Here is a 26,354-nt window from a genome sequence, read left to right on the forward strand (position 1 = left end):
TCTTGTAGTTTCTTCTTGTCTGAGGAAATAAGGTTCAGGGGTGCCCCTAAATACTAGATTTAGGGGCAATACAGGTAGGTAAAAGGCAGGGACCACCGGGTCCCTTCCCTGGGGTGGGTACACCCCATATTATGCAACCCTCCATTGGGAGGGGCATGAGCCTGTCCCTGGTTGGGTGAGTCCCCCATCTTCAAGATGGCGTGGACTGAGAGTTGTGGTCCACCTCGCCTCCCCCACCTGAGGGGTGGAGTTGGCAGAGGTGGGCACACCTTTCTTCCTCACTGGTTTTTCCGTGGGTTCTTCCGCCCAAAGTGGGGGTCAGAACCAGTGGCACCAGTTGCTGAGAGCAGCAAGTGGCCTGGGGAAGCTCAGAAAGGCGGCAAGCCTTTGAAGCTTCCCCTTCGTGAACCCTGCCCATCCTGGTGAAGGAGGCTTGGCACCTCGTCTCAATATGTGCATTGTTTCAGGCCCCAGAGAGCAGCAGGCTCTCGATCCAGGGGTCCAGAAACATGTCTGGTGGTTGCCGCTGAAAGCAGCCACTCAGCCTGGACACTAGTGGTAGGTTAGTTTTCAAGGGGCATCTCTAAGATTCCCTCAGTGTGCATTTTTCATTAAATCCCACACTGGCATCAGTGTGTGTTTAATGTGCTGAGAAGTTTGATACCAAACTTCTCAGTTTTCAGTGTAGCCGTTATGGTGCTGTGGAGTTCGTAATGACAAACTCTCAGCACCATATACTCTTTATGGCAGCACTGCACTTACAATGTCTAAGAATGGACTTAGACACTGTAGGGGTACAGGGCTCATGCACCTGTACACTCACCACTTCACCACTGGTATAGTGCACCTAGCTAGAGGGGTGACTGATCTATGCCAGGGCAGTGGGTTGTAGGCATAGCACACAGAGATATGTGCCATATCGACTTTTTTTTTTTTTTTACTCTTTTTATTGATTATCAAAACACAGTAAATTAATTCAGTCGTAGATGCTCACTGCGTAGTTTTGCCATCAAGAAAAGAAACATAGTATTGAAATACAACAAAGAGTCTGCCACAGCTCGATATCAAAAGGAAAAACAATAGCAGCCAGGTAGATAACAATTTGACGGTTAATAAAATTTCTAAGGTGCCCCTCGTATCCAGTGTTTGTCCAGTCGCGGTCTAACAGCAAGGCCATGTTCCCACCCCTGCTTAGTCTGTGTGTGGAGTCTCCAGGAGGGTCTGTGCACCTCTCCACAAGGTGCAATGCTGCCTATGAGGACATGTTGGTGTGCGGTCTTGACCTATACCTGTGAGGACTATGCCCAAGCCCATTGGATAGGCAGGGTAATTGTGAAGGGCGTCTACGTATGCCTTGTAGGGTCCCCAGATGTCCTTGGGACGAGAGGAACAAGGCAGTGTGCTGGAGTAAACTTCGCTATTGATGTTGCGGTAGGCTAGACTTTTCAACCAGCTATGCAAGGTGGGGGGGGGGGGGGGGGGGGGGGGGGGGTTGGTGTGTAAGTCCTACGACCACAGTGAAGTGCGATCTCTCTCTTGGCTAACAGCTGGCTAAGGGATGCGAATCTCCAAACCGTTTTGGGGAAATTTACCATGTAACCCAGGAGTGCCACTTCCGGAGTGGGGACGAGGGAGAGCTGAGTCTTGTCACCTAGCGTTTTGTGAACTTTCTCCCAGTATGATTGTATAGTGGGGCAGGTCCAGGTGAGATGAGCGAAATCTGCATGTGGGGCACAGCATTTCCGGCATGTGTGCGATCTACTAGGGTCGAGTCTGTGAACCTTAGCTGGGGTAACATAAATTCTGCATAAAAACTTAAAATGTAGCAATTTATGCCGGCTGTTCAATGAGACGTCTTTTGTGACTTTACAGCATTTGGGCCATTGGTCATCCTTGATAGGGCGACCCAGATCAGTTTCCCAATCCCCACGGACCTTGTCATTTTTGATTGGGATCATCCTAGAGCAAGCCTTGTAGAGTTTGGATATTAGGTGCACTCCGCTCTCACTTTCAATGAGGAGGGAAAAAGGAGCGAACAATTCTGGCTCCAGAGGGAACCCAGTGATTGTTGCCCGTAATGCAGAGTATAGCCGCTTAAGTACAAAGCTGTCCTTGAACGTGGGTTCGTGGAAGCGGGCATCCTCTGTTGACGAAAAAATGTGACCGCCGGGATACACGTCACCCAATGTAGAGATGGAGAACTTGGTCATTGTGCGTTGCACAAGCTTTTCGCCTGTGATAGGAAGCCAGCGGGCATTTGGGAGAGGAAGAGCCGAAGAGTATAGCACTGTAGTGCCTGTGTATCGCTGAAGCTTATTCCATGCCCAGCTAGTAGTCTAAACTGTTTGTATATCTGTAGGGTCCCTAGGCACACCTCTAGGCAGGATAGTAGCCAGCTGCTCAGGAAGAACAAAATCCGCCTCCGGGCGCAGAAACGGAATCCTGGCATCCAGGTGGTACCACGCGAAGGCGTAACTGCATTGAGCTACAAGATAATATAAGTGGATATTCGGGACCCCAAACCCGCTTATGTCATATGGTAAGTTGAGAACCTGCCAGCAGACGCTCTCCTGTTTACCACTCCAGACCAGCATTTTGAGATGCGACCGTAGTTTAAAAAAACAAAAAACTGTTCGGGAGGGGAATGGGGATATTATTAAAAAGATATAACATTTTAGGGAGAACCACCATTTTAATAATGGCTACTCTGCCTGCAATGGATATCGGGAGTCGCAGCCATTTCTCCACCTGGGTCTCCAGTGCCCCGACTGCCTGCCCATAATTTAAGGCGGATAATCTGGTCTGTGTCCAAGTGGAAGTGTATGCCCAGATACTTGATTGAGTCTGAGCACCATTCAAGAGGGAATTCACAGGGCCAGGGGGTCGTGCTGGGAGTCAAGGGAAAGATAACAGATTTGTGCCAGTTTATGCCTAGACAGGAGTGTTCAAACATAACAAACCTCTCCCTATAGGTTACTCAATACATTCGTGGTGCATCCTATATTAAAAATAACATCATTGTCCCACAAGTCAAAAACAATTTTTTTCCAATTTTATTTTATCAAACAATTTCTTTTTTATATCGTTTTCATCACATTCATTTGTATAAAAATTATTTTACTGTACATAGTACACATAGAAACGGCCTCACAAGAGTATAACACCATATGTAGAAACAATATAACACCACAACACACACAGACACAAATCATACCATACACTATTCTATTAGGAAAAAGGAAAACAAAAATACATATAAACAAACTATGTATGAACAAGGTTACAAACATACAATTCATAGATCATATCAAGACAACAAAAAGCGCCAATGCGTGTTTCGGAGTGGAACTTTTGCCAACAGTTCCTTCGTCAGGGCGCAGAAGGTACAGATCTCTAGGTGGTTTGTTACCATCCATAGGTCTTAAGCATCTATGTATAATGTGGTGCGAGGGGCTCCATATCAGAATATATTCATACAAATAGTTCGGTTAATGCGGCAATGCTGAAGGAAAAGCCTCGAGCGGGTTATGGAGTCAAGAAAGCGCCGTCGGTATGAAGTATACGCGCAAGATGCAGCCGGTATGACAACACGAATAGACTTCTAGTGGAAGTGTCAAGATTCCTTACAAAAGGCGGGCGTAGCAAGTACTGGATAAAAGCATAATCAATTAAAGAGTGTCAGATCAAAATTGGCTATACCGGAAATGAGGGCAGCCTATATTGAAGACATCAGAGGGGAGTCATGGCCACATCTTGAGTGTCCGTCTGAATTGAAAGGAGCGGGGTCTCTGTCTCCGTCAAGATCAGTGACCAGAGTGTTAGCCAAAACGAAGGATCTCTTGAATGAGCGTTTCTAAGTTTAGTTGGGGTTCTCTGACGTACAGAATAGTGTCGTCAGCATACAATGAAACCGAGAGGGGCCAGTGTTAAATTGTAGCCCTCTTTGTAGGTGTCTCTCCTGGAAATATCGAAATAAAGGGTCCATGGCTAGAATGAATAAAAAGGGTGATAAAGGGCACCCTTGGCATGGGCAGGAGAGCGTGCCATTCAGGCGAAGTCTTGCCGTGGGGTGGCTGTAGAGCAGAGCCGTGGTGACCATAAAGCCAACCGGCATACCCATGCGGCGCATGGTAGACATAAAGAAAGGCCATTCCAGCGTGTCAAAGGCCTTTTCCGTATTGAGGAGTATCGCAGCGGCGGGAACCTCAGGGTTGATCCTGTGAAGGACCGTGAACAACGTTCTAAGATTCAAAGAGGTTGAACGGTGAGGGACGAAGCCGGACTGCGCCGGGGAGATAATGAATTCCATCAATTGAGATAGGCGATTGGGAATTATTTTTGCGAGGATTTTATAATCTAAATTAAGTAGGGACAGAGGCCCGTACGATCCGCAGAGGGAGGGATCTTTGCCGCTTTGGGGAGAAGAATAATAACAGCTTCTCGTAGTGTGGGGGGGGGGAAGGATCTGCTCCTCTAGGACCTCAGCATACACTTCGATCAATTGTGGCACCAAGAGGTCCTGGAAGGCCTTGTAGAATTCCCCAGTGAAGCCATCCAGCCCTGGGGCGAAGGAACCGCGAAGAACTTTGATAGCTCCAAGGACCTCGGTCTCTGTGATCGGCTCCGCCAGGAAATCCTGCATATCTTTTTCTAGATACACTAGAGCAACCTCAGCGAGATAAGCTTCCTGAGCAGTAGGGTCCTGGCCGGCATAGAGAGAAATGTAATGGGACTGAAATTCATCACGCATGTTCGCCGTGGAGGTAAGTATTGTAAGTGCGGACGAGCGAATCTCGGTGATATATGCTTTGTTGTAGTGGGGCCGAAGCATCTGAGCCAATGTTCGACCCGAGCAGTCGTCCTCGCCATAACGTCGGGCAGTTTGGTATTTGCCCAAAAATAGGATCTCACGATCGGCTGCGTCTCTGTAAACAGAGAGGAGGGCCAGCCTCCGATTAGCCAGAGTAGATATAGGGATGTGTTGAGCCTCGTTGTCAAGCTCTGTGAGCTCACCTTCCAATCTTGTCTTCAGCGTGTGATATCAAGAGGACACACCTGGAGAGAGAAACTAATAGTCAATTTTGGTCCAAGTGTTGTGTTGACCCGAGTAATGTGTGAAGTCAGTAAGGGAAGGGTTACTCCTGCGCCAAATATCAATCCGAGAAAATTGGTCACACAGTTCAAGGGGAGCGCAACGTGCTCGAGGTTTAGTGTCAGGGGACTTGGCAGTGCTATCTAGGTCGATATTAAGAAGGAGATTGAAGTCCCCGCCTACCAGCAATAAATTGGGCTCCAGTTTGGAGAGTTGCAAAGAATGGAAAAATTCCGGAGGAATCAGTGTTCGGGGCATAAAGGTACTATGTAACCTTGTGACCCATTAACGACCCAACTACCTTGGTGTATCTACCCTCTCCATCAATGATCACCGACTGACCGCTAAATGGGCCCCTTTTATGTATAAGAATAGCCTTTTCTCTCACGTAGTTACAAAAAATTCTCAAAATATCTATGCGTGCCCCAACTAGAAGCAAAGCCAGCAGGGTCTGATGTAGGCAAATGGGTTTCTTGTAGGAAGGCAATGTCTGTTGTGTCGGAGTAGATAATGAACAACATATCGCCTTTTAAGATTATCATTGAGACCCCGGACATTCCAGGACATCAAGAACAGACTGGAGGGGTCGTCAATCACACCTGGCTGAGCAATCTAGATGTCGTGAAGTGCATGATAGATTCGAGCGCCATTGTGGAAAAATAGACCTTGTCAGTGAGCAACGTGAAAAATAATCAACAATTGTAATGTAAGAACAACCCCCCCCTTCCCCACCCAACCTTACTACAATAACGGCAAGGCAAACCCATGAGTGAGAACAAGAGACATAGTACCAATTGTCTTTACAGTGGAACAAAATTACCTCAAATCGGTACATTAGAAACATCATAAACCCAAGGTGTACACCAAGAGGGGTGGCAACGCCACGCCAGTCGACCAACTGTATGTAACATATTAAACTGGTGTGTAGTGAAATCCCCATGCAGTCCAGCTAAGGTAAGAAACAGCAATTCAGCAATGTCATCCAGCTTCGGAGCCTGAGAAAAGTTCCATGCTCGCATCCGACCCACTATGTGGAGGAGAGGGCCTGCTCCCACCAGCAGTTGCCTTATCGTCATTGTGTTAATATGTGCGACGGAAGTCCTGCACGTCATTGGGATTGTCAAAGAAGCTCACCCGGCCTCTAACCTCCACCCTAAGCCTGGCAGGATACAGAATGCCGTAGTTCAGTCCTAGGTTTCTAAGGGTAGCCTTCACCCTGGTATACTTGCGCCGGGCCTCCTGCACCATCACAGTAAAGTCTGGATATAAAGCAAGTTTGGAGCCTTGCCATGTGGTGTCCCCGCTTTCTCTGGTCAGGTGCAGTGCAGTGTCATGATCACGGAAGTTCATGATACGAGCAATGAGGGGGCATGAGGGGCAGCCCGGGTTGGGCCGTTTCCCCATCGTGCGATGGGCACTTTCAACCACAAAACCTGGTGTGAAGGACTCCCTCCCAAACAGATAAGATAGCAGGGTCTCAACAAAGAGGTCAAGTCGGCCAGTGACGGTGGACTCCGGCATCACCAGGATGCAGATGTTGTTGCGCCGACTGCGCACCTCGAGGTCTTTATTTTTGATGGCCACCTCCTTCAGTATACGCCCCACTCTTTCCAGCCTTTTAACAGATTGAGCGGTGCCATCTTCAATATCGGAGATACGCGCCTCTGCCACGTCTAAGCACCTGTCATGGTACTTGGTTCTTGGCCCCCAGTGACTCTAGATTCATATCGAGGGTGTCAAAGCGCCCATCCAAGGTCCTAAAGCCCACCCTCCTCTCCTGGAGTAATGCACCCGAAGGGGCAGAGGAGGCATCCACGCGGTCCGAACTCTTGTCACCCTCCGCCATGTTGGAACTCTCTTCAGCGACCTCGACTATTTTCTCGAATGGGAGAGTCTTCTGTTTCAGATCATTGTGGCCCATGCCACTGTGCAGCAAGACGAGTCAGGCCGCCAGGTCGCGACCGCTGAATTATATGCGGAGGGGGAGTTGGCTTGCCAAGTCGACACTTCACTTTGTTCTGCACCAAAACACACAGCCTGCAAAGGCAGTGTGTGTGTGTAAGGGTACAGGATTTCTAAGGGTGGTACAATAAGTGCTGCAGTCCTTAGAGGCCTTCTCTGGTCACAGTGCCCTGGGTACCTGTGGTGCCATTTAGCAGGGGCTGACCTGTGGCCAGAGATGCCAATTGGGTTTAGGCCTCAGTGCATTTTAGGGAAAGAACATAGGCCCTGGGTACCTGATTAACAGGAGCCCAGGGCACAATCAGTCAAAGCACATTAGCAATTCAGCAAAAAGTGGGGGCAACCATGCAGAAAGAGGGCACTTTCTCACGGGTGGCATCTCCAAGATAACCTCTGTGTGCATTTCACATTAAATCTCACACTGGCATCAGTGTGGGTTTAGTGTGCTGATTATTTTGCTACCAAACTTCCCAGGTTTCAGTGAAGCCACTATGGAACTCTGGAGTTTGACCAACTCCCAGACCATATACTCTTTATGGCTTCACTGCACTTAATATCCCTAAGAATGGACTTAGACACTGAAGGGGTACACGGCTCATGCCACTGTACCCTCACCTGTGGTCTAGGTCACCCTGCTAGAGAGGTGACTTACCTAGGCCTTAGGCAGTAGATTGTAGGCATGGCACACAGGGATGTGTGCCATGTTGACTCTTCACTTTTCTCTGCAACAGAACCTGCATCTTGCAATGGCAATTTGTGAGTGTTAAGGTACAGGGCCTCTAAGGGTGGCACAACAGGGGCTACAGCCGTTAGAGGCCTTCTCTGGTCCCAGTGCCCTTGGTACCCTTAGTACCTTTTACAGCTTTAGGAAAGAACACAGGCCTGGGAACCTGATTGGCAGGGGCCCAGGGCACACCAAGTCAAAAGTGCATCATGTGTTAGGCAAAAAGTGGAGGGTAACCATGCAAAAAGGGGCACATTCCTGCACCCAATAATAAAGTTTCAGGTCCAACGCCCCCAGGCCTCTATTGTAGGGGGACTGGATACATTTCTTGAGGGAAACTGTCGACCAATCTCTCCTGCCCACCCCTCCTCCCGACATACGTATTAATGCTAGCCTGCAACTCATTAAACCAATGTGAGGGAAACCTGAAGGGGTAATTTTGAAGGGCATACACCAATTGTGGAAGTGCCACCAATTTGAAGAGGGCAGTATGACCCATCATGTTCAGAGGGAGGGTACACCAAGTTCTGACTTTTCTAATTTGAATGGAAACACACACAGGCTTGCATTACACACACACATATAGATACAAAGCAATACACCTACAAGCATCTATACTTAGACAAGATGCTTATGTGCCTGTATATAACCCAGAAAAGACTTTTTCAGCGCAAATAGCTACATACAGAGGATTGACTCGTTTAGGTTGACATTATTCTGGATGTATGAATGTTAATAGACACATGAATTAATGTATGGTTGTGGAGGTTACTTTCAAATTGGTTGAGCATTAAATGAGATTAAATGAGATAGTCATTTTTAGGGCCTTTACAGAAGGAGGTTACAACTCGCATATTTTGTACTTCATTATTTAGGCTACGCCACAAATATTGCGGAAATTGTACTCTGTGAAATTAGTCACCCAAAATAGCATAATCCCTATCATATGAATAATGAAGGACTATGTCCTGAAGGGTTTGGGGGCAAAATTTAATAGTTCTCTACAGGGGTTGTCCTGTTAAGAGAAAGCAAAGCTGTACTTATTCAGTCTTTAATTTCTAGAAATCACCAACAGTAAGCATTCTGGAATGTTGCTTTGTTTGAGATCTGCCTGTTTTGGTGGTGTATTATGACAACGTTCATCTGATGGCTGCTTTAAAAAACAAAAATGCATTTTGTGCACTTGTAAATTTCTGTCATGAATAAATGTTATGGCTGAGAGAAGGGCCAGGATACAGTATTAAGGGTTGTGTTTCCCATAGCTGAAGAATTCCAGAAAACATGATGTTCGAGGTATGTGTGCTGTAGATACACATGCTTTGCATACTCCTGCCATCTAGTGTTGGGTCCGGACGTTTGCAAGTTTGCAAATTGTTTTTCTTCGAAGAAGTGTTTCCCAGTTGCGACGTAAGAAGACTCCTCCTTTTGGCGATAATGCTCATGGTAATCAACTCCATTGTTAAATTGTTTTCTTTTCGCCATCAGATTCGGACGTGGTTTGTGACGCTCTGGTTCGAAACCGCTCTTCGGGATCCCCTTGGTTCGCAACCCACTGTACCCTCGTTGGTATTGTTTGTACATGTTGAACCATTCTCCGTGTGTCGAAAGTAGAAAACTCTGTCTTCGGTCAATACTACATATTTGGTGGCCTGCGGGCCTAGCCGCGTTGGTTGACTTCTATTCCATTCCACAGTATCCAGTCTTCTGCCAATGGAACGGACTCAGTTTCACTTTTGTTCTCTGTGCTGCTCCAAGTACCCACGCCTCGACCTGAATAAAGTCTGCAACTTGTGCCTCTCGCCGTAGCACAAGGAAGAAGATTGCGATGCTTGCAGATCGTTCCGATCGAAGAAGACTTTGCAGGATCGTCTGGCTCGACTAAGGGCCATGCAGCGGGATTGAAGAAGAGGATGCCTTCTCTATCCGAGAATCTGACTCCGACCTCGAGATCGAGCTAGAGTCAGAAGACGTTCCAGCTGAACAGGGTGCCATGAGTAACAAAGCCCCTTTGCCTCCCAAACTTTCTTCCATTAAACAAAAGGCTTCTGGGCCACCACTGCCTTCTGGCCTTGGTCGGCACTGAGAGACTGCTGCCAACGCCCAGCCATCGGGCTCGGCACCAAAACAGCCAGTGAAGCCTTCCGGCTCACGACCGAGTTGAGAGAAATTGCCTTCGGTACCAAAACCTTTGGCTCCAAAGGATAAAAAAGGCAGGTCTAGCTCGGCACCGAAAAGTTCGGAACTGAAAACAAAGGATGCTGATCAGAAGCCTCCGGAACCGATATTGGACATTCTGCATGAAAAACTGGATCCTAAACAGAAGAAAATCTTAATTAATTCTGACATTGGACACATACTAGCTAAAGATGTCACGCATTCCAAAAGGAAAACTCCTTCAGAGGATACATCTTACAAAATTCCTCTAAAGAAGAAAAAAGACATGTCTACAAGCCCTATCCATCCTGTTCCTCAAGCCCCTCAACCATTTTCACCACCTTAAGGCCCAAACCCTTTATACATTACACCACAGGGTTCTCCCCACACACAGCCTTATTTGGATTATAGAGCTATTCCATGACCAATAGATCCATGGAATGACTATAACCTTGATACTCCAATGGATAACGATCCTGACCCATACCTCACCAAGCCCTCACCTCCTGATGATAACATTGCATACCAGGAGTTGATTTCCGGAGCAGCCCCATATCATTGGGTCAATATACACAAGGATCTTTAGAGGAGGATTTTTTATTAGAAAATTTAAGGGACATGAATTACATTTTTAAAGACCCTGTACATGGTCGTATTTTTTCACCTGTAGTTGATCAAAAGTACAAACCTCCTCCAACTGATCCAATTTGGCAGTTGCCTTTAAATTCCTTGGTAGTATCTAATTCTTGGAAAACAACACATTCCCAGACTACAGCAGATGCACCACCTCCAGACAAGAAGTCTAAGTTGATAGCTTCATCAGGGAAACGGATGGCTGAACAATCCGCCAACCATTGATGTATTGCCAACACACAAGGCTTATTAGCAAGGTACGACAGGGCCCACTGGGATGAAATGGAGCACCTGTCCAACATCTCCCAGAAGAACCCAGGAAAAAAAGGGCATCAATTAGAAGAATTTGAAATGAATTTCCCCTTGTGCACTATCAGATGTGCACTAGATGCCACCGATACTGCAGCAAGGGGAGTCAACATGACCACTCTTCTTAGAAGACGTGCATGGCTTGTAATCTCTGCCTTTAAATCAGAGGTTTAGCAATCTATCCTTAATGCTCCCTGGATAAACAAAATCTTTTTAGACCTCTAGTTGACGAGTCACTTGGGAAAAAGAAAAAGGGCCCAGAATTAGCTAAATTAATGGGAGCACTTCGGTCACCATCCAATAGAGGCTCCTTTAGCCAATCCGTTTATAGAGAATGATCCAAAGGTAATTCCTCGGATCCTAGTGGGTCCTCATATAAATCAAATACACAACCCTCTCCATCTAGAGGTTTCTATAAAGGTGGGTACAGAGGAAATAATTTCAAATGCAGAGGTAAAGGCACACCCTCCTATACCTCTCCATCTCCCAATAAACAGCGACTTGGCTACAATTACCCCTGACCATTTTACACCTGTTCGGGGAAGATTACAACAAGTCTTACCTATTTGGCAATCAATAACATCAGACTAATGGGTATTAGACATTATCCAACATGGATATTGCCTGGAACTTTTTTTTTTGACAATCAATTTTATTGAATTTTTGAATGTAACAACCAACAGCACCATTCAGAGCTACATTATACACTGTCGGAAGAGGGAGAAAACACATCACAGTGACATCAAGGCTATACAAAGAAAAACAATAATGACGTATCCACGTGCACCTGAAGAGCAGACTACCACACATCAGTCTTCGATTACGCTAACCCATTCGACCCACATGTGGCAAAATTTCTTAGGGCATACCCTGGCGACATAAAGAGGCCGCTCCTGCGCAGCACACCAGTCCACCCCTCTGCACCATCACCCCAGAGTGGGTGCGGTAGTGTCCAGCCAGTGAGCAGCAATGTCCCTTTTGGTGACCACCAACGCCGTATTAAGGAAGAGCTTCTCAGCCCTGGAGCCATCCAATCCGTTGGTGATGCCCAGCAAAATACGTATGGGATCAAGAGGCACCTCTCAGCCCAGGACCCCTGTCAGGTCTTGTGTTAAAGATTTCCAATACCCCTGTATCTCGGGACACAACCACACCATATGGTAGTAGTCGGCGTGGGAGCAGCGGGGGCAGTGGGCATCAGGCTGAAGCCCTGCGCGGTGAAGACGCAGGGGTTTAAGATAGGCGGCATGCAAGAAGTAAACTTGGACCAGGCGGAGCCTCGCTGAAACTGCAATCGTTCTAGGGGGCATCAGAGCGTCCCTCCAATCCTCATCCTCCAGAGCCCCGAGCCAGCCCTCCCATTTGTCTCGGAGTAGGGAAAGGGAGTTAGGAGTATTGTTGGTGAGTGAGCGGTAGATCCGAGAGATCCCACCCTTCCCCAAGTCACCGGTCATAACTTGCGCCTCAGACGGGCTATATTCAGGCAAGGAAGTGCCATCTGGAATATGAGAGTGTAGGGCGTGGCGCAACTGCAGGTATCGGAAAAATTGAGAGGGATGGAGGGAGTGTCTAGCCTGTAAATGCTGAAAGGATCGTATATGAGTACCGCTCCAGACGTCGCCCAACAAGGTTACCCCGATGAGATCCCATTTTCTGAATCCTGGCAAGGAGGCAACTTCACGGAGTCTGGTGCCACACCACAAGGGAGTGTATTGAGTCAGCCTCCCTGCCCAGTGAGTATGACGTAGTGATGCACGCCAAGCATACTCCGCGTGTGACCTCAGGGAGAGCCCGAGGAACAACGGCCCCGTAAAGCATCCCCTGGATAGAGGAGAAGCCCATGGCGTGAAGTTCCAAGCGATACTCCGGGCCAGACCAGCCGCCATTAAACCAGTCGTGGATCGTAATGAGACGAGTTGCTAAATAATAGAGGTAGAGGTTTGTCATTCCGAGACCTCCGTCAAAAGGTGGGATTCGGCAGTGGGCCAGGGCCAGTCTGGGTCTCCGCCCCCCCCCGAGGAACTTAGTGGCCAAACCGTCCATGTCCCGGAACCAAGACCTAGCAAAGGAGAGATGTGTGTTCTGGAGCATGTACAAAAAACTGGGTAAGATCGTAATTTTGTATAGGGCTATTCTCCCCAGAGGGTTCAGTGGTAACATGCGCCATTTAACCCCTTCAGCGCTGCGCGGATTCCCCCGCGGTGCTGAAGGGTTCTAGCGCGGGCGGGGCCATGACGGAACGGTTCCGTCATGAGCACAGCTCAACCGATGCTCATGACGGAACCGTTCCGTCATGAGCATCGAAGGGGTTAAGGAGGTCGGCGTGGACCCGCTTAACCAGCGGGGTGACTGAGCTCCCACGCGAGGTCGGGAAGAAGGAAACCCAAATCTCCAAGTACTTTAAGGACAGCCGCCGAAGGAGGATCGTCGACTGCCAGTCGAAGCACTCGTGCGATGGGTGCAAGGGGACAAGGACGGACTTAGCCGGGTTGAGCCGAAGACCAGAAACACGTTCGAAGATAGCCAGTGCTCGAAGGCACCGGGGTCCCGATTGGGCCAGGTCAGCTAGAAACAGCAGCACATCATCTGCGTATAGCGCACTTTTGTCCTCCGCTAGGCCGGGCCACCTCCAGCCAGTCAGGGAGCGGTCACAGCGGATAAGACAAGCGAGTGGTTCCATCGCCAGAGCAAAAAGTATCAGGGAGAGGGGGCAACCCTGCCGCGTACCCCGTCTAATAGGGAAGGGGCGAGAAAAAGCTCCGTTGATGAGGACCTGTGCCCGGGACCGGTGATGGTGTTCTTACCAAGTTGCGGAAAGGAGTGCCAGAACCCATCTGGTCCAGCACCGCATCTAAATAGCTCCAATCAACGGAATCAAAAGCCTTCTCAAAGTCAATAAGGAGAATAGACAAGTATGGAGTCAGCAGGTGTCGGTTCCCAAGGGCAAGATGAAGGCGCCTAAGACAGTGTCTAGTCCCTCTGAGAGTCATGAAGCCACATTGGTCCTGGTGGACAAGCTGGGCTAGATGCGGCCGTATGCGATTGGCCAATACGGAAGCGAAGATCTTGAGCTCTGTATTGATGAGCGAAATGAGACGGTAGTCCGAGCAGCATTGCGAGGGGGGCTGGGACTTGGGGATCATTACGATGGTAGCGAGGTCCGTCGCCGGCCGGAAAGAGCAGTACTCCACCGCTTCATTGTACATCGCTATGAGAGGTGGAACCAAGGTATTGCGGTAGGACGAATAAAACTCCTGGGGGAGCCCTTCCAGCCCAGGAGTCCTACCAGCCGCCAGGCGCGAAATGGCATCAAACACCTCCGTAGGGGTGAGCGAAGGGCCAATGCAGCCGCGTCTGAGCCGCTGAGGCGTGGAAGGGGGAGCTCTTCCTGTCGGAGGAGCTCAGAGAGAGAAAGACCAGGTGACTGCGCCGAATAGAAGGTAGCGTAGTAGGGGGCGAAGCATTGGGCCACTGCTAACGGAGCGCAGTGAAGCTTGCCGTTTCCGTCAGCTATTTCCGGTATGATACGGTTGGCCATGGGGTAGGTGGCGAGGCGGTGGAGGAGCCTCCCATTCTTGTCTCCCCAGCCGTACCCTCTGGCCACAGATGAACGCCAGAGAAGCTTCCAGAGAGGCCCGTCTGAGCTCGTCTCGTAGGAACGCCAGTCTCCTTTCCTGGACATCAGATCTATCCTCGGGGCTCATCGCCTCGAGCAGGGCGGTTTGTGTTTCCAGAAGCGTGAGCCGGGAGTCACGTGACGCACGGGTGAGTTTCAGTTGGCCTTTGGCGAACCCCCAAATGGTGGACTTACCAGCCTCCCGGAGGGTGCGGGAGGAGGATACCGAGCCTTGATTGGTGGTGAAATAGGCGCGGAGTTCGACACCTATGCAGTCCTTGAACTCCTCAACTTGGAGGAACCAGGCGTTGAGTCGCCAAAATGGTCGGGAGGATGGGGGAAGGACCCCTACATGGAGTAGTACTGGGGAGTGGTCCAACAGTCCCCTCAGGAGAATAGAGATTGCCTGGAGCGCTCGGCAATCCTGAACCGGAAAGAAAGCGTGATCTAGACGTGCGTGGGTGTGATGAGAGGCAGAAGAATGGGTGTATTGCCTTGCGGTTGGGTACTACAATCTCCAGGCATCCCCGAGACCCAGGCTGGCAGCCCATGAGTAGAGAAGACCGGATTGGGCAGTCCTGGAGGTGGAGGGAGGAGATGCAGTATCTAGGCCAGGATCCATAGTGGCATTGAAGTCACCACGGTCAGTCCCAGGGGCAAAGCCGCGATCAGTGGGGTAAGTCAGCGAAGTGTAGGGCCCAACAAAGCAGGAGGGGAATAGACAGACAGATTAAGCGGGCGGTCCCCAAGGGTCCCTTATAAAAGAATAAAGCAGCCCTGAGGGTCGTTTGTCACTTTACGCACCACTAGGGGAAGAGTACAACGCGCCAGAATAGCCACCCCTCTGGACCCCTTACGAAACCCAGAATGCCAGACAGCGCCATAGTGGGCAAGGAAAATACATCGGTGGCCTAGTAGATAGGTTTCCTGAAGCAGGAGTATGTCCACCCCCTGATGCTGGGCATATCGAAGGACGGCTGCACATTTGATCTTGTCCAGCAGGCCATTGACATTCCAGGGCATTATATGGAGCGATGAGAGTGCGCTAGTATCGCCGGGCAGGAGGCAGCCATGGGGTAAGTCGGGCCGCTAGGCGGCATAGCTGGGATAATGAAAGTGTGGTAGTGCCCAGAGCCCGTGGATACGGTAGCTTAGCGGTTCGTGGGATGTGGTCACCCAGGTGTAATGTAACAGAGGCAGTGCAGAAAACCTAAAAAAAAAAAAGTAAAACGGGAGCCGGAGCTCCAACCCCTCTCAACCCTCACCCAAACTTCAGGAACGGAAACATCTGTCGCCCAAACAGTAAACAGGGAACTGGAACACCAAGATTAAACGCTTGGAAACGGGGAAAGTTGCGGAGGACCCCTCCTCATAGCAGGATGTTCTTATCTTGTAACCATCAGTGAACAGTTAGTGACCAGATGGGTGACTGGTCTCTGCCAACACCAGCCAGGAACCAAAACATCAAAAGAAAGGCTGACATCGCTATGATGGGTTCAGGCCGGCCCGGTGGGAAGTGTCTGGCTGCGGAAAAGATCAGTGTCCGGAAGGTCTATCAAGGACAGTGGAGTTGAAGCCGAGCCGGGGCCAGAACGGCCTAAAGAGCCAGAACTTCGCCCGGCAGGAGAGATCTCCCTGGATGACCCAGGCGTGTGGCCCGGTGAGGGGAAGCAGAGCGCGCACGCTTTTGGCATCTGCGCCTCCCAGAGCGTCTGTGGCGTGGGCGAAGCACCGGCATGTTCCGCCGGGCGCCGCCGGTGGCAGTAGGTAAAACGCGATTTTGGGCAGGCAGCCGCAGCAGGCTTTCTTCTGTTGCCCATGTCCATGCCCCCTCAGGAGTCTCGAAGAAGATGGATTTGTCCTGAAAAACCACTCACAGCCGTGCCGGGACGAGGAGCCTGTATTGAATGTTGAGCCAGCGCAGCTTTTGCTTGACCTCACCAAAGGAAAGGCGTTGAGTCTGGACTTCCCGGGTGTAGTCAGGGAAAACCATTATCGTCAGGTTTTTGTGCTTGAGAGGTTGTTTCTTCCGGGATTCGGCCAGGATAGCGTCCCTGAAGTTAAGGATTCGCAGGATGATTGGTCATGGAGGTGCCCCCGGTTGTGGCCGAGGGGCGAGCGATCTGTGTGCCCTCTCAATCGTGAACCTGGGGGAGAGAGCTCCTTCGGGCATCCAGGAGCGTATCCAGGGCTCCACAAAGTCCGCTGCCCACCCCTGTTCCACACCCTCAGAAAATCCAACCAGGCGAAGGTTCTTGCGGCGGGCGCGGTTTTCAGCATCTTCAGCCCGCTGGTGGAGTTCCTGCGTTTGAGGCTGGAGTCGGTTCACCTGAATTTTAAGCTGCTGTACGTCGTACTCCACGACAGACACGCGGGACTCCGCTTCCTTCATCCGTGTGTTAGCGTTGCGAAGATCCTGTTGGATCAGGGTCATGTCCACCCGGACCTCCTCAACCGAGGACTCGGACGCCTGGATCGCCTGAAGGATGGCGGAGAGGTCAAACGCGGCGGGGGCACCCGCAGGACCACCGGCAGCCCCAGCATCAGCGGTGGCAAACCGATCTATCTTAGTCTGGGTAGCAGGGGTCTTCGGTATCTTATCGCGGGCCATGGTGACCCTCGGGTAAGGTGGAGATAAGGTATGGGTCCCCGAGGGCAGTCCAGCCAGCCGGGAGGCAAGGGTACAGGAAGGAAAGAAAAAGGGGGGGGGGGGTCCCAGGGCGCAGCCAGGTCTCAGAACAGTGCCAGGCTCACCGGTTCACAGAGGATGGGTGAAGGGGGTGGCGTCTGTCTCCGGACCTGCAGAGTAGGGGGCAAAGATCAGCCACCAGGACGTAGACGGGGCGTCGCGGGAACAGGAGCCAATGGTGGGACCCGCAACCAGGACCCCAAGCCGCCCGAGCCGTGCGGCCGACTTGAATCCCCTGGCAGTAGCAGCAGCCCAGTTTTGTCGCTCCAGGCGGGTGCGCCGGGTCAGTAGAGCGGGCCCAGGCGGTCCAGGCCAGCGCCGGATCCTCCCCTAAATGCAGGAAGAGAACGGATCTGTAGGGCTGGCCACGGGTCCACGCCGGCAGCTCAAGCGCCACTGCCCGAGGCGGCAGTCGAGGAACCCAGAGGGGGAGGAGGGGGAGGAAGAGGCCCAGGCAGAGCACAGGACAACCCCAGGGGTTCGCACGCTTCCTCCTCCGCCCGACAGACGGCCGATTCCCCTCTCAGAGGCCCACACCCGCGCAGCCACGCGTCCACCTCCTCACCTCATAACCGCCAGCGTTGAAGAAGACATAGTCTCTGCACGGCCAAAGCCCTCAGGAAGTCTCCGTGGCCCCACTGTCACATCCAACAGCTGCAGGGTCGTCGGCAGGCCCACAGGCAGCAGCCCCCCACCGCCCGGCTGTCAGCCAGGCCGGCCTCTCCAGCAGGGAGGCGGGTCCACGAGCTCGCCGGGGGGCAGCGGAGACGACTTGGCGTCACCCCAGGCCAATCAGTCAGGGCTCAAAAGCAGGTCCAGGCAGGCCCAGGCTCCCGAGAGGCAGGGGGAGCTCGCTGGAGCTCCCCCTGTCCTGATTGGTCTCCCAAGCCACTGTCACGCCGGTGGCGGGCTGCACCAAACAGCATAAAGGCAGGTCCACAGTCGCGCCGGACGGCCACAAGAGGCTGGGCAACTCAGCACTCCGCAGCGGCACGATCAAAGGCCAAGGCCGGGCAAGGTTGCCGACAGACGCGGCGGCAGCCGCCATCTTGGAAAAGGCCGCGAGGCGGCTCGGGGATTCAAGGGCGTCCGCCGCCCCAAGGATCGCAAGGCAGCACTTCAATGGGGCCCTCCATACTTCCAGGTGAGCAGGTCGAGGATTTTAGGGGTCACTAGGGCCCTGATGGCAGGTGATTTCAGAGCAGATGTCGGAGGGGTCCGTAGCAGTAATGTGTGACCGCCATCTTGACGCTCTTGGCCATGCCCCCGATATTGCCTGGATCTTACCAGCAATCCTCCCAATATTCCACCTCGCACTCAAAAACGTTCGATACAGCACCAACAGCTCCTCAAACAAAAAGTGCAAGCTCTTCTACTAAAAGAAGCTACAGAACCAGTTCCACTACAACACCAGGAGTCAGGGGTTTACTCACTGTACTTCCTAAGCCCCAAGAAGGACGGGTCTCTACGACCACTCTTAGATCTCAGAACTTTAATCCTATACATACTGTCCGAACAGTTCCATATGGTCAGGCTTCAACAAGTGCTTCCACTTTTACAAGGAGGCTTTATGTCCACACTAGACTTGCAGGAGGCATATATCCAGATTCCTCTTCACCCAGCACATCGCAAATATCTCACATTTGTGATAGCAGGAAATCACTATCAGTTCAAAGTGCTCCCATTCAGAGTTACTACTGCACCCAGAGTGTTCACAAAATGTCAAGCGGTAGTAGCAGCTCATCTAAGAAGACAACTAATTCATGTCTTCCCATATTTAGACGATTGGCTCATCCAAGTCAACACACAGCAAAAGTGCTTACAACACACTCAGACCATAATAGACCTTCTCCATCAATTGGGATTTATAGTCAATGTGCATAGGTCCCATCTTCAACCCTCACAACTGCAGTCCTATCTGGGTGCGACGCTAAACACTCACACAGCTCTAGCCTCTCCCAATGCAGCCAGGATTCAAACATTTCAAATTCAGTTTCTACAGTTTTAAAACAACCAATACCTAACTGTCAAGCCTTTCATGCATCTACTAGGGATGATGGCATTGTGCATTGCAATAGTACCTCATGCAAGATTAAACGTGCATCCTCTACAGGAATGCTTAGCAAGTCAGTAGAATCATTCACAGGGTCAATTAACAGATCTAGTGTTGGCAGACAACCGCACTCATCCCTCTCTGCAGTGGTGGAACACTCAAAAGGGTGGCCCTTCATTGACTATTCCAAAAGTCGTACTAACAGCGGACGCACTCTCACAGGCTGGGGTGCCCATCTTCACAATCTAACAATTAAAAGGGTATATGGGACAACAAACACAGAAGTCTCCACATAAATTACCTGTAGCTTCTAGCTGTATATCTAGCACTAATAACTTTTCAGCCTTACCTCACAGGGAAAGTTGTCCTAGTCTGCACGGATAATATGACAGCTATGTATTATGTACAGAAATGGGGGAACACATTCTCTACAACTGTCACGACTCTCTCAGACCATTTGGTGTTGGGCAGTACATCACAAAATTAATCTTCTGGCAGAACACCTTCCAGGCATGTACAACCAAATTGCTGACATCTTCAGCAGGATGCTGCAACAAGTACACAAGTGGGAATATGACCCCCAAATTCTCCTTCCAAAAATGGGATTTCCACAAATGGATCTCTTTGCCAGAGCAGAGAACTCAAAATGCCAAATCTTCTCCTCCAGGTTCCCACACCCTCTATCCAGAGGCAAAGCCCTATGGATGGACTGGTCAGGAATAGTTGCTTACGCTTTTCCGCCTCTCCTTCTCCTTCCAGTTCTGAGGCAGACATCACTCACAATGATTCTAGTGGCTCTCACATGGGCTCGGCAAGGTTCACCACACTGTTAGAACTGTCAGTAATTCCACACCAAAAGCTGCACCTACCACTAGAGCGTGTTGTGCAGCAAAGTGGAAAAAGTTTGTTATAAATTGTAACAGCAACACAATTGATCCGCTAGATGCATCTATACAAAATATTATTTATTACCTTTTGCATCTACAGTGAGTTGGGTTAACATATACATACATCCATTTGGCTACACCCTGCAGCAGTAGCCACATATCTTCAAAACATACAACACTTATCCTTAATTCAAAGTGCCAGTAATTAAAGCTTTTACGGAAGGCCTCAACGGGTAATACCACCCAGGATACCACCTGGAACCAGTTTGGAACCTTAACATCATTCTCACAATGCTCATGGGTCCACCTTTTGAGCCACTACACAATTGTTCCTTACAGTTTCTTTTATGAAAGGTTGCCTTTCTAATTGTGATCATTTTATTAAGGCATGTTGGTAAGCTACAGGCATTAACTTTAGAAGAACCCTTCTTTTAACGTCATAAAGATAGTGGTTCTTCGTACAAACCCAAAATTCCTTCCAAAAGTAGTTTCTGCTTTTCATATTACCCAATTAGTTGAGTTACCTGTGTTCTTCCCTCAACCTGATTCAGTAGCAAAAAGGTCTCTTCACACACTTGATGTCAGAAGAGCACTATTATACTATATTGAGAGGACAACAGATTTTCATAAAACGAAACAACTGTTTGTTGCGTTTGCTCCACCTCATAAAGGAAATCCTATCTCTAAATCTGGGATTTCTAGATGGATTGTTAAATGTATTCAAACGTGTTATGCTAAAGCTAAAAGAACTTTAACTATTCCTCCTAGAACGCACTCTACTCATACAATAGGTGCATCTATAGCCTTTTTAGGCAACATTCCCATACCTGACATATGTAAAGCAGCTACACGGTCTACACCTCACACATTTATCAAACATTATTGTGTAGATGTGTTAGCACGTCAACAAGCTAATGTAGGCCAAGCAGTTCTAAAAATACTGCAACACCAACTGGTTAGTCACAGGTTTGGGAGAATACTGCTATACAATCTATGCAAAGCCTGCGTATCTACAGCACACATGCCTCAAACGGATTATGTTACCCTATAAGCATCTGTTTTTGGCATGTAGAGCTGTAGATTTCACATCATCCTCCCTGTACCCCTGTGGTTGCAGTTCTTTGTTTACATTAAATAGGCATGGACATCTCTATACTTTACTTCACTTACTCCATTCTCACCCTCTTGCGGGAAAACAATCTAACAATGGAGTTGATGCCCTTGCGCATTATCACCGAAAGGAGGAGTCACCTTACCTTGTGACTGGGAAAGACTTCTTCGAAGAAAAACAACTTGCAAACATCTGGGCCCAACACTAGATGGCAGGAGTATGCAAAGCATGTGAATCTACAGCTTTACATGTCAAGAACAGATGCTTCCAACTCTGGCATAGATGATCCATCCATGCCAGAGTTGGAGGAAAAAAGTGTGTGGGAATTGACTCCGGTCTCGTAGTGGAAGAGGGCTTGTGGTGTTTAGATAGTTGCGTATATTACACAGTGTCAAATATAATGTTTATATTAAATAGTTACTGAGGAGCCTGTATAATATGGAATGTAGCTTATGGAATACAATGATAAAAGGGTTTAGAATATAATGATAAAAGGTTTAAAATTACAGTGTCAGGTGGTCCTGATCCTCTAGGCCCTTTGCACGTGTATCCTATTGCTTATCTTAATTTACAATAAATCTCTCTTGGAAAACAAATGGCTGCCAGATCTCCATCTTAACAGGGCTTTTCTCTTTTTCAAAGATTCAGTACAAACATTGTGAAACATATCTAGATACCTTCAGTCAAATTTATTTTAAAAAAAAGAGGGGTCTGATCACTGATGTTTTAATTGAAGCATTCTGCTGCCTGCCCATCCGAGAATAAAATATAGCCACAAGATAAGAGAGAGCTGAGCAGAAAGAGGTATGCGTTCTCAGATAAATAGTAGGGTGAAATTAGTAAAGATCTAGACATACCTATTGTATAGAATAATATTAGGTGTATGGGATATATCACTCTAAATTAACTAATATTATAACTGATGAGTTCTCCTCTAATGCATAACCATGGTGGAAGAAGTGTGATGCGTCTTTGGGAAGCTTTATGCACCTGCTCCGTGAATTTAGTTACATTTGTTGTTTTTATCAATCTGTTTTTACAACAGTATAAAAATGGTGTAGTTGTTCGCTAACACTAGATACTGCATGGCAATAATGAGTAGGCAATGGGAACTGGAGGGGGGAAGTTGTACAGAAAAGGATATTTTGTTTGGCTGTCCATTTGAAAGGATTTGAACTGCCCAAAAATAGAGGTTCAAGAAAATGTAATCTGCTATTAATGCATTAACAAAATGAGAAGGGCTATGCTAATTGAAGAATTAAACTGTTATAGAAGTGGGCAGTCAGCTAAATTTGCAAGAAGATGGGGCTTGCTAATTTATTGGATAAATAGATTTTGAATCAATACAAGTGATTGCCTTAGCAAATAATTAGTGACTCAGTTGAGAAACATGATTTGAGGGTAGTTTCACATTCACTGTGTGAATGGTTATTTATGGGATGCAAATACTCTATACAAAATAAAAAGATGTGTACATTTTTATATTGAATAATTTTTATTCCACTTGACTAAAAAAAATGCTTCTAAAAGGCTCAGTGAACTCAACCCTCTATGACCCCTTCCCCCTCCACAAAGTATTTTTCACCTCAGTCGAGAGGGTAAGCGGTTATTTTGCTAGATAACTTGGTAAAAAGGCCATATTTTAATGGTTTTCTGGAATTGTAGGTCATTTTATCAGATGAATGGATGGGTGAAGGAAAGCAAAGGTGGCAGTAGCTAGAGGGATGAATTTTGCCTGAGGTATTGTTAGACGTATCAGTCAGTGACTGGACTGCATAGGTGTTGGTGGAAAGCTAAATGAATGAATTTCTAAATTGGATGGATGGATGTATGGATAGATGAAGTATTGGTACAACTAGTTTAATAAGTGAAGGGGTCTGTGTTGATAAATGGATCAGTGGTTTTGTGCTCTCTTCTATGACCTCTCCTTTTGACTCTTGTATTCTTACACACAAGTAAGATCACCCCATGCTCCCATCGACCTCACCTCTCATGCATGAAGCAAAAACACATTTTATAACTGTAGCTTGCAACCTCATGTAGAGGTCTGTGTGACTCCAGAAAGGGTGCAAAATAAGTGTCTGCCCATTTGTAGGTCTTGCCTAAGATCTCTCGCTTGCACAGTCACTTGCAAGAGATTTTGTTTACTGAAAGATGCCTACCCACTGCTTCCGATTCATTGGCTTCGTGGTCACTCCTATTTGGTGCCTCCTAATTGACCAGCACGTGTCAGTTTCACGTCCTCTTCTTTTGTGTGATGCATGTGTCAAGTACTGATTAATGTCCTTATACTTCTCGTCCTGTGATTGAGGTACTATTTTTAGGTTTTGCCTGATCAGCGCTTGCGAAAACTATTGTTTCTAATATAAATTAAAAGCGACTTACATCCAGCCTCCTCCTTTTCCTGACTTCTCATTGGTTCCTGTGCATGCTACTTACTTTTCCTCCATTTCTATTGGCTGTGGCATATTTACCTGCATTTAGTATGTCTGCTACTCTTATCAGTTTCCCGTAGCCAAAATACTGTTAACATCCACTTTGGTGTAAATATTTCCCATGAGGTTATGCCTCTTTTTGCTTTTAACTCTTGCAGCCTATTTATATAACAATTTATCACCCGTGAAATTAAGTGATTTGCATAGAATCACAGGATGTTGCGCCACAGACTCGAACCAGAATCCCCAGCTATTGAGTCAGCAGTTCTGGCTGCTGTGCCACATCCTCTCCACTTCCATGCTATTTGTCAGGTAGCTCCTACCTTCTCCCAAACGATGATTGATCTTTATTCTTCCCATATTGTTAGTCATTGTCCTTAATGCTTCTTCCATAATTCTTTGTCCTTCCCACCCCTTACCCATTTTGCTTCTTACCTCTCCCCCCCCTTGCCTGTGTTGCTTCTTCCCTGCCACCCCCCATGGCCTGTGTTGCTTCTTTCCTGCTACCCTCCCATGCCCGTGTTGCTTCTAATGCCCGTGTTGCTTCTTCCCTCCCACCCACCCATGCCCCTGTTGCTTCTTCCTCCCACCCACCCATGCCCCTGTTGCTTCTTCCCTCCCACCCACCCATGCCCCTGTTGCTTCTTCCCTCCCACCCACCCATGCCCCTGTTGCTTCTTCCCTCCCACCCACCCATGCCCCTGTTGCTTCTTCCCTCCCACCCACCCATGCCCCTGTTGCTTCTTCCCTCCCACCCACCCATGCCCCTGTTGCTTCTTCCCTCCCACTCACCCACGCCCCTGTTGCTTCTTGTTTACCCGTCTTGCTTCTTGTTTACCCGTCTTGCTTCTAACCCGTCTTGCTTCTTATGCCAATGTTGCTTCTTCCCTCCCAACCACTCTTGCCATGTTTACATCTACAAATGATTAATGGTGGACAGGCGCTATCTAACTGGTTTTGTTATTTATGACCTGTTACGTTTTTGGAAGTAATTGCACTGTTATATTTTCGAAATATCTGTATTTTCAACCTCTTTTTCTTACTTTTGTTTACTCACACATGAGCACTACTTTTTGCACGGCCCTTCTTCGGAGCAACCTCCCATCTCTTATTAAGTATGGCAGTGTCCCTACCAGATTTTGAACTATGCCATTGAAAATAAACAAACATTTACTTACAAAATCAATAGGTGCCTATGTCTTTTATGCGGGGTGTACAGACGGTAAATCTGTTTGGATTTTATACTTTTCTGCTGACTAGATGCATGCATAAATTTGGAATTGTATAGTACATCTTTTTGGACTCTATTGCTTGCTAAATAAAGTCCAGGACCAACTGTTTTTTGTACCACTTGATACCCAGGTCCGCGGACAATTATTGGGTTACCCCTTTATGTTATAATGGGTAACATAGCTTCAGCATTTCTCGATGGTCTAGTGCCTCCTGATATCTTCAGTTTGATTGCTAGTTAGTGAGGAGTGGAAGTATTTAAGACCTTGCGGGAGATACAGGCAGTTTTATATTTTGCCCTGGCTTCTATGTGGAGCCAGCGAAGACTGACAAGCGTAGGTGAGATAGAATTGTTTCTTTTTTCGCCCCATGGACGAAACAGGCCGATGCATCAAGAACGGATTTCAGAGGGTTGAGGCGAGTTTTGGAGAGGCCTGCCAGAGGAGCGTGACCTTAGTTGATTCTGGGAAGAACCGGTTATTGATTAAGAGATTTCAGATCTTTTTCAGGGATGTAGCAGTGGATTTCCCAAAGAAGATGTAGTTGATATCGCGTATTGCTGGCCATAGTGCTAATTTCGGTTTGAAGATTGAGCTTTTTATCCAGTGTCGTCCGCGCTGGACTCCTCATAGCACTTTTTTTCCCTTTCTAACTTCTAGTGCTGCTCTACAACGTGGTTAAAAGACATTGGTAAAGCCGATAACTCTCACATAAGCAAGACCCTTTGGCTTTGCCGATGTTTTCTTTTGGTACTGTGCAGATTTAATGGGTGGCTTACATTTATCATTCTAATATTGTACTCTGGTACACCACCACACAGAAAAAATCTTCTTCAGTGTGTCTACTTATAATATATGAAGATCTATCACCCTCACCTACCAAATCCAAAATGGCCAATGCTTGGTTTATAAATGGAAGCCTGATTGACTAAATTGTCCCTCATACCTAGTAGATAAAGGCCACTGCATCTCCTTGATCCCCCGTCTCTCTTTTCAGTTAATGGAAACCACAGCACACTTTTCGGCACAGTATGTGGCAACACAACCAGACACCTTCCATTATAAGCATATAGTACACTACTTGGAACCATGACAATGAGCTATCAGGAAGGTGTTTATATGTGAAATGCAAATGCAATGTATTTCATAACAATTGTTAGAGCAGGAGTGTTTTCGTCACACACCTAATCATTGAGGTTAGTTTATTTTTGTCCTATCACTGATACCCTTGGATGGGCCATGTTTAACTATTAAAAACTCTTGCATAAAGCTGGCAATGAGTGTTGCTCTATGTTCTGCTCCATTTTAGTCACATTAGTATTGTTCTTATTTTTGCAGGAGATTTGTGTGTGTGTTATGCCAATGCTCCAGAAATGCAGAAGATCACATACTCAGTTGTGTTCCTCCACAAAGGTACATTTGCTATTTTATTTTATGGCGTGTTTAGATGTGTGTGTATA

General features: G+C 48.1%; 1 protein-coding gene across 2 annotated transcripts in view; it reads left to right on the forward strand.

Moving 5' to 3' along the window:
• The window catches only part of GSAP (gamma-secretase activating protein), a 762,740-nt gene that overhangs the window by 420,703 nt on the left and 315,683 nt on the right, over window positions 1-26,354 (forward strand). For both annotated transcript variants that reach the window (XM_085654015.1, XM_085654016.1), the window contains one exon: window positions 26,233-26,307. In XM_085654015.1, coding sequence (XP_085510141.1) covers window positions 26,233-26,307 — 75 coding nt within the window. The remainder of the gene's footprint in view (window positions 1-26,232; window positions 26,308-26,354) is intronic.

The sequence above is a fragment of the Triturus cristatus genome, chromosome 4_1, assembly GCF_964204655.1.
Source record: "Triturus cristatus chromosome 4_1, aTriCri1.1, whole genome shotgun sequence".
In the NCBI taxonomy this organism is placed as follows: domain Eukaryota; kingdom Metazoa; phylum Chordata; class Amphibia; order Caudata; family Salamandridae; genus Triturus; species Triturus cristatus.